Below are 8,716 nucleotides of genomic sequence, written 5' to 3' on the forward strand. Positions count from 1 at the left end.
AGAATACACTGACGAAGAGCTTCGTGAAATTGAAGAACGGAGGAGGAGAGAGAGAGAGGCGCAACAGGTAGAGGACGAGAGAGGAGGAATGGCTGCTGCAAGGCTGCATAGCTCTGGAGATTGGTGGTGTACCTGTGAATGCTGTGCCCCAGTGCCCACAGAAGAGGAATGCCTCTGTTGCAAGGAATGGGACCGGTTGCAGCCTTATTTTCAAGGTCTGGATGTGACCGAGGACGAGACACCTCCACCTGGAGTAGTATCCAGCTGGGCTTTATCTAGAGCTCGCCAGATATATTTCGGCCGCGCTTTGGAAAGCAGAGCTAAATGGTAAACAAACATGGCAGCGCACCGGTAAGGTAAGACAACACGTTTACATGTCGTTTTCTATATGTTCTCTGACATTTATCCTAACGATATGAGGCGGTCTTTGTGGAAAAAAAGCTTGTTTAGTGGACTAACTTTGCACTTGAAGGTTGCCCATTCACTTACGTTTTAACAGGTCTGACGCTACTATGCGCCCCGGCTGTATCTAGGCTAACGGCTAACACGCTAACTATTATTTCTATGTCACTAGTCACTTGAAACAAATTTAGGACGATAGGAGACAGGTTGAAATAAACCAAAATTTCCCTTTAAAGCGGTTTAGCCTGCACTGGGGAACTCTAAAGCGTCTGCCTGAGGGGAGAAGTTGGTACTCATGATGGAGGACATGGGTGGGGTCTGAGATAATTTTCTGCGCCTGTCTGATTATGGTATGCTCAAAGATAGACTGGAGCGTGGCATGCTGCCTGACTCCTATGATCTTCATGGCTCTCTGGATAAGCCTGGTAATCTGGGCCTTCAGTTGTACGCTCAGTGAGGTTGCCAAACCAGGCTGATATGTCTGTCCATGTTCAACCTTATTTTCCTCTCAGTCTGTTTCTCTCTCTTTCTTAAACACCTGGTCTCTGTCTCTGTCACTGTGTCAGTGATATGCCACGGATGCCAAAGTCAATCTATGATAGGGCAAACTAGTTTAGATATTAGTTTAATAATTACCTTCTACCACTGCTGCTACTATTAGGTCTATTTCTTATGATGATAATACATTAATAGCCTACCTTAATGGGAAAATAGCCCAATAATCATCTTGAATATGCCAAAGGCATCGACTATATAAATGACTGGCATAACTCTTTGAGTCTGACTTTGAAGAGAGCATGGATAAGTTTCACGTTTAGTTTAGTTTTGAAAAATAGGGTTCTAGTTAATCTTCATGTGTTTGGGAAGTACAGTGCACATGACATGATATACAAGACCTGGGTTATATTGCATGAGTTTGTTTCACAAGATTCTGGAAACAGATATTTTTATATAGTTTTGCTGCTGTTAAACAGGGACCCCCAATCAATCAATAAATCAATATGTTTGCCATTTTCTGTGAAGGCATGCAAGAAAAACAAAGGTATCCACGGGACGCCCTTTACACGCAATAGCCTGTCAAAAAATGCCTCCATCTTAGATAACCCTTCAGGAAAGTTTTCAATCATTTAGATCTCAAATTGATCAATTTTGTTCAAAAAGTTTTGTTTACACCTCTTAATTTGGTCATCAGTTTGATTTCACCCGTTAGCTTAAATAGTGCATTTTATCTTATTCGCTCCTAGCCTACAGAACATAACAGCTATAAGGGTCCACCTATCTCTTCTCCTGGAAGGCCCGGGGAAGGGTCCCTATGCACTATGAGGTGTGTTGGTCTACATCAGTGTGCTGGCGTGGGGTGAGATGCACTGCAGCTTATCCCTTGGAGGCCCTACAGTGACCTTATGAAGACAAAACCCCTTTCTCTGGTGTTTGTGGTCTTCTCACCAGAAATAAAGGTTCAGAGAGAAATGTCTCAAGTTGTTACTCTTAATTCCCTCAATACAGGCTTTTCCTTCAGATTCAAATAATGTGGGAAAACGTAAAACTATTTAAAACAAAGAAAAATCATTAAAATCCAAGATTGTAAAAATGACAGAAACAGTATAAAAACGGATGAACTGGTCTGGATAGGTTTTATAAGCCCTTGAATTAGGCAGAGCTGATTTTAAATTTGGATTTGTTGAAATGTATCACCTAAATTTGGATCTCTTTATTTTTCAAAGGAGAGCAGTCTATAAACCGGCTGACATGAACCGCTTTGGCTCCCTGTTCACGGCCCTGCAAGAGAGTCGGGGACCTCGGGAGTGCAAATGTCTCTGGGTCTTCCGCTCCTCAAGCTTAGGCCTGCTTTACAGAAACCACTCACAGTTAACTTTCAGTGGCTATGAGTTTCACAGAGGAAGCTAAAAGTTTCTATATGATAATCCGTTTCCTGACTGAGACAAAGCAGGAAAATATGGTTCAGAGAGACAAGGGCCCCCGCAGGCCTCTGAAAGAAAAATTGTCTCTTTTTATATCCTTCCAAGCCCAGTTCATGATGAGACAACGGACAGTTTTTCAAAATATTTAAAACACAGTTTGCTGTTTGACAGTATCTGACCATCAACCCCATGCGGGGGGGTTTGGCTCATGTCACAACCAGTGAGTATAACCACAGTACATCACACACACACACGCAGACACACATACATCCCACAAAACAACCATTAAACTAAAACATGGTGATATAAAGATCATACAGTATCAGCTTTATGATTTAGGGAAGATGTGGCTCTATGTAACATAAAATACAAGCATTTAAAAAGCCACTTTCTTTGTCCATGTTTCCTCCTGATGTTGTAACAGCCTAACTTCCTCTGATACACAGTGCAACTATGAGTGCAGTGCAAGCACCCTGTTAATGCTTGAGACGTTGTGGCTTTTTGTTTTTGGTATTTTTTGGTTTTGTTGTGTGTGTGTGTGTGTGTGTGTGTGTGTGTGTGTGTACACAAATGGTGAAAACGGTGAGATGTTAACTGCATCTATACACAATTAGATAACACAGAAACTGAAAAGATAAAAACAGAAAGAAAGAGAAGAAGACAGTACAGTGTGTGTGTTATGTAATAAGTGCCTCAAATGTAATTAAAAGGAATAGAGAATTAAACAAAGGTAGTCAGACTTTAATCAGGCGACCTGACAGCATTTACTTACATTAGTTTAGTTCACATTACATCAGCATTTTCAAGACTATTTGGAAAGATCCCAAACCATCTGGAAAAAACCTACCGTCATCTTATTCCGTTTTTTCATTCAGGAAACAACAAAATGGTGAAATCCAGCCGCCATGTGGACAGCAGTGGGAGAGACTCCTGAGAGCTTTTGGTGCTCAAGAACATCACAAGTCTGACGACAAGTTCAAATCAGTGTCTTTTGTCATTGTCATCCACTAAGAAGAAATTTGAGCCTCTTCTAATGTCCAGCTGCCACTTCAAATACGGTCATTTACAGCATGGCATGTCTATTTTCATATTCATCTGGAAACGGAAACGTTTTTGTTCTTTCCCTTTCTTGGGTTTACGTCTGTAATGAGACGATGAGTCTGACTTCTCTGAGTCCTCTGTGTCCTCCTCATCATCACAAGATGTGCGATGGAGCTTCTCTTGATCTGTATAAATAATTAAATGAGGTCACAGATGAAACGATTAATGATTAGAATTCTATAAAGTCCAACAGTAAAGTTACACCGAGCGAAACAGAATCAGACTGGATCAATCTGAAGGCTTCACTGCGGTGAATGTATGCTGCACTTCTGACATATACACATGTAAACATACAGTATGTGTGTGTGTGTAGAGAGTCGGAGGTACCTCAGTTTTCTTACCTGTGTTTCTGACCAGTCGAGAAGCGAGTTCACACTGATGTATGGTTTGAAGAATATCTCGTGTGATACGTAAAGCCTCCTCATGTCCGTAGTGGTTGGTCACTAATGTGGCGATGTCCATGCTGTCCTTACCTTCCAGTTTACCCTTAGGAATGGGTTTACGCTTCGAGGCGGTGTAAAGCTGTAGCGTGAAATTAAAAGACTTGCGATCCTCTGTAGAAAGTTCATCCAGGGTGTTTCTGATCAGCGGGGCAGGATTCTGCATGAGAAATTAGAAATTAGAAAATAAAACATCAAATCTTAACCTGGATTGAACAAAGTGCTGCAGTGGGACCTCTCATTTTTATCTGTATTTAATTTGACCTGCAGTGCAGATGATTCTGAAGTTTTACCTCCATAGTTTCTTTACTCTTTGTCGCCAGTGACGACGGCTTTGCCTTCTTGCTTTCTTGCTTATTTTTGTCCCTAAGGGGCCATCTGAAGGGGCGACTGACGGGCTGCAGCGCTGACTCCTCATTTTTTAGTCGAAGTAGCTGTTTCATGATCTTGCCAGCGGGACCCTTTTTCAGCTCCATATCCACAAAATCCTGCTCGCTGAAACAAACAAGGCAATCTCCGGACACATCCTCCTCTTGGAACCTCTCTGCCTTTTTGCCATCGACCTTCACACGCTGCAGTAACCACTGGGTCACTTGCTCCTTTGTCCAGTTTTCCACATCAGCTAGGAACTGTGACTCATGTTGTGTTCCTTCTTTAAGACTTTTTAGATAGGATGTGATTTTGACAGCAGGGCCATGTTTTATTCCTAAATTTAAAATATTTTCCTTCTCGTAGTCAACCAGTTCTTCTCCAGACACTTCCTCCTTAATGAATATGTCTGCGCAACTCTGATGAACTTTGACCTCTGTCATTAGCCAGTGGTGGATGTCCTCTTTGGACCACGTTTCAATCTCAGGTGTTGACTCATTCGTGGACTGGCTCATTTTGGATCAGCTAAAAATGAAACAAAGAAACAGAAGAAGAGCATGAACACACACATCGCACAACATGGCAAATATATGCAAGATGTCCCAAGGATCAGATGTGGCTATCCAGATAATATGTCAAGACACTGATCAAGTTAACACCAGGTGGAGATCGTTGCCTTGTATTTGAACGTGCACTGTGCACCAATTATTAGCACAAATTCAGTGAAGTACAACAAATCAGTCAAATCACAACTGTTGTTTTGCAAGGACCCAAACTGTTCTCACCCCAACTCATCACATATCGTCACTTGGTCAGTGGCACTCACGTCTACATATTTTGTGCTCGGTATCCTCCTGCACTTATTGTTGATGTTCCAGGATAGCATGTCAATTTTCGCTGTGTAACAAAACATGGTTAGGTTTAGGAAAAAAACATCATGGTTTGGCTCTATATTCATACAGGAAGCGAACAGCGGCCTCGCATGTGAAAGTCCAGGGTTTGTTGGACCCCTCCACTGCCCTTCCCGCCCCCCCCACAGGGTGTTTGCAGCTTCTTATATTATGTCATTAGCAGCAGTGTTTCAAACTGACAAACAACCAGTGGCGTATCATATCGTCTAGCTATTTAATTGACGCCTCCTGTCTACGTGTCATGGTGCGGCGACAGGTGCCGTCCGGCTGTGTTACAAAATGTCACACTGACATGAAAGGTGGCTTTTGGCGTTGGTGTCTGACGCCAAAATCACTGACCAAGCGGCGTTATTTGACGACTTCAGCATGAGAACGACCTAGAAGTCCTTGTGGGGAATCGATGGTCTTGAGCGAACTATGTTGCATTCATGTGGTCTTGAATTAATTGGAAAAATTAGTTCTCTACTTGGAGAATTTTCCTGAAAGCCCCACGTCAGAACAACAACTCGGAAAGTCAGCGAAAATTCTGGTACATGAGCTAACAGTTTTGACGTCATATACACAGAAACATACAGAAACTTTTATTAAGTCACATATTTCAATTGTTGGTCACATATAATTTGCAATACAGTATGAGGTTTCAAAACAGTTTGTTGGTGTCCATAGAGTGGCCTAGATTAGTTAATACATTTATTAGCATTAACCCTCATAACAAGACAGGTACATAAATATTTTAGTGATTTTGCAACAGGTAGCAACGTGGTGTAAAACTAAAAATAATCACTGACTCCTGTTTTAAAGTCTTGAGTCTGGCACTTATGCTGTTGCCATCTTGGTTTTTTGGAGCTAGCCATGACCATATTTGTGCGGCTGCTAACTACAGTGGCCGACGTGACAATGTGAATGTCCCTATCTATAGTCAGTGTTTGGTTTGTCTGTTCTGGGCTACTGTAGCAACATGGTGGTGCAACATGGCGTTCTCAGACAAGGACTGGCTCTCTATGTAGATATAAACAGCTCATCTTAAAGGCCCAGACACAATAAACCGACGTCAAAGAGCTAGCAGTAACGGAAGCCAACCGTTCTGTCGCCTCATGTCACCTGTATCCTGGCTAGAAAGTTGCACGTGAACGTCAGCACGTATGTTCTGCACCTGCATGAGAGGAAATAAATCTCACCATTAGCAGACAACAGTCGTTTTTAACTGTTGTTCAAAAAGGGAAACAGGAAGACTGTCTTAACGGGTCCATGTCTTTGGTTCGACATCCCATTAGTCCGACTGTCCGCGGTGCTGAACGGCTCGCGGCGGGCGTATGGTGCACCGCGACCAGCTTGAGGCGGAGCAGGCTCACGGCTTATGTGTTTGTCACTTTCTTTTTCATTTTAACCCACACCATGATCTTTTCCTGACCCTAACCAAGTGGTTTTTGTGCCTAAACCTAACCAGACCTTAACCACAGGGCATCATGATGATTTCGGAACGGACTTCGGAACAATGGGTTTAATATGGTCGGAACAATGGGATGTCGGACCAATGGGCTGTCGAACTAATGGGCAGTTCCCGTCTTAACACTAGTTAGCCAGTTAGCACATTAACAACACAATCCATTGTTGAATTTGCTGTGCGCCAGTGAACAATGACACAAACCATCAGGAAACGCTTCTGCTATAGAGAAAAATAATCTGACCTTATGGAACAAGTTTCTTTCAGTCTCACTTCCTCTTGATTTTTGTTTACTTTCCTCTCTTCTCATGTGCTGAGCAGAAATGACACTCAGAGCGATTTAATTCACCCACAGGCTCCACACCGCACACCGCAAAGACTTGGGTGATGGATTGTCACCAATGGCCCGACAATAATGGACAGCCACCTGTTTGCTTGGTGTGTCAGAGCCAAACAAAAACACAACAATTCTTATTTTCAGGTGATAATACACAAAAGAAAACACACTTATTATATTATATTCCATTTCTGCAGATATATCCCCTGAATCCTACAGACTGACCTTTTAATGCAGCATTAGTTCACCTTTTAGTCATCCTCCTTGGTGGACTTATCAAGTTTTTTCTTACATCACTAACTCTGTATTTTTGATTTGCCCTACCAACAGGTACTCTACATCTATGACAGCCAATGTGAATGAGGTATTGTCATGACAGTACAGTAAGTAAGTTTGTACAGACATTCATGTTCCCCAGAGGATGAATCCTGCTGATCCTCGATTACTTTTCCTCTGCCGTCACCAGCTGGCTGACATTTTTGTTTTTGAGTAAAATGTCTCAGCAGTTATTGTGTAACTAAGCATTAGTTAGCAAATGTTAGCATGCTTAAAGGCTAAGCTAGGAGGATGAACATTGTCAACATGATATAAAATCAGTATGTTAGCAGTCTCACTGTGAGCGTGTTAGCATCCTGTTAGCTGTAGCATTTAGCTCAAAGCTCTGTTAGTCTGTTGTTCATTCTTCACACAGCTACTGTCACTTTAATGTGTGTGTGTGCAGTTTCATCCTACCTTGCAGTGTGGCCGTCAGTGCAGATAAAAACACTCTGAACAGACTTGCTCAGTTGAAGACACACTCCTGCCTGACGACGCCTCCAGATCCTCAGGAGACAGAATCACTTCCCTTTTCTGGAAATTCCTTTTCTTCACAACACAGGAAATGTTGTTAGAAGGAACAGAAAATGTTAATCAGTGGTAATCAAAAGCTTAATTACAACATTGAATCACAGCATAGTACAGCTACGCAACTTCAAGAGGGAACTCGGCGTAGAGCTGCTCCTAAAGGGGCCAGTTGAGGCGCCCAGTGGCTCAGTGAGTAGAGCGGGCATCCCATGTACAAGGGCGATGTCCTTGCTGCAGCAGCCACGGGTTCAGGTCCAACCTGGGGCCCTTTGCTGCATGTCACCATCCCCTCTCTCTCCCCCTTTCACACCGTCCTGTCAAACAAAAGCAAAAGCTGAAAAAATAATCTTTAAAAAATTAAATAAAATAAGAAAAGAGGAGGGCCAGTTTAGGTGGTTCAGGCGCCTGATCAGGATCCTCCTCAACACCTCCCATCAGAGGTGTTCGGGGCACGTCCCACTGGTAGGAGGCCCCGGGGCAGACCCAGAACAAGTTGGAGGAATTATGTATCTCATCTGGCCTGGGAACACCTCCAGGAGGGGTGGAAAGCGTCGCTGAGGAGAGGGGCGTCTGGAAGACTTTCCTCAGCCTGCTGCCCCCGTGACCCGGCCCCGGATAAGAGGATGGAAATGGATGGATGCAGGGGCGTAAATATTGATAGTGCAGGCTGTGCAGTTGCGCTGGGGCCTGTGAGGTGGGGGGCCCATAGAGAGAGTGGGCCCTCCAACAATGTTTTGGGCGGAGAATGGGTCATTTTGTGTGACTGCTACCTTAGAAATATGCCTTTGTTCAAAGAAGAACCCTCATTAGATTCTAAAGGTGCCACTGGTTATATATGCCCTTAAAGAAAGCAAATCCATCTGTGTCATGTTTATTGTTTATAATAAAATTGTGCTTCGTCCATATAAACTGTAAAAAAAAAAAAAAAACTATAAAGGATTAAATGA

At 43.0% G+C, this 8,716-nt stretch overlaps 1 protein-coding gene across 3 annotated transcripts; it reads right to left on the bottom strand.

Moving 5' to 3' along the window:
* Positions 1–598: 598 nt before the first annotated feature.
* Positions 599–7,752, bottom strand: LOC117254419 (uncharacterized). 3 transcript variants are annotated; one of them, XM_033622726.2, is made up of 5 exons: positions 7,659–7,728; positions 6,834–7,023; positions 4,159–4,759; positions 3,767–4,025; positions 599–3,550 (listed from the first exon to the last, which is right to left on the bottom strand). In XM_033622726.2, the coding sequence occupies exons 3-5, from the start codon at positions 4,747–4,749 to the stop codon at positions 3,384–3,386; spliced, it is 1,017 nt and encodes a 338-aa protein (XP_033478617.1). In that variant the 5' UTR covers positions 4,750–4,759; positions 6,834–7,023; positions 7,659–7,728; the 3' UTR covers positions 599–3,383. The 3 variants fall into 3 exon arrangements, with proteins under 3 accessions (XP_033478617.1, XP_078024572.1, XP_033478618.1); XM_078168446.1 differs by lacking the exon at positions 6,834–7,023 and having other exon boundaries at positions 7,659–7,752; XM_033622727.2 differs by lacking the exons at positions 6,834–7,023; positions 7,659–7,728 and adding an exon at positions 5,020–5,218.
* Positions 7,753–8,716: the final 964 nt, after the last annotated feature.

This window comes from Epinephelus lanceolatus, chromosome 6 (genome assembly GCF_041903045.1).
Source record: "Epinephelus lanceolatus isolate andai-2023 chromosome 6, ASM4190304v1, whole genome shotgun sequence".
Taxonomy (NCBI): domain Eukaryota; kingdom Metazoa; phylum Chordata; class Actinopteri; order Perciformes; family Serranidae; genus Epinephelus; species Epinephelus lanceolatus.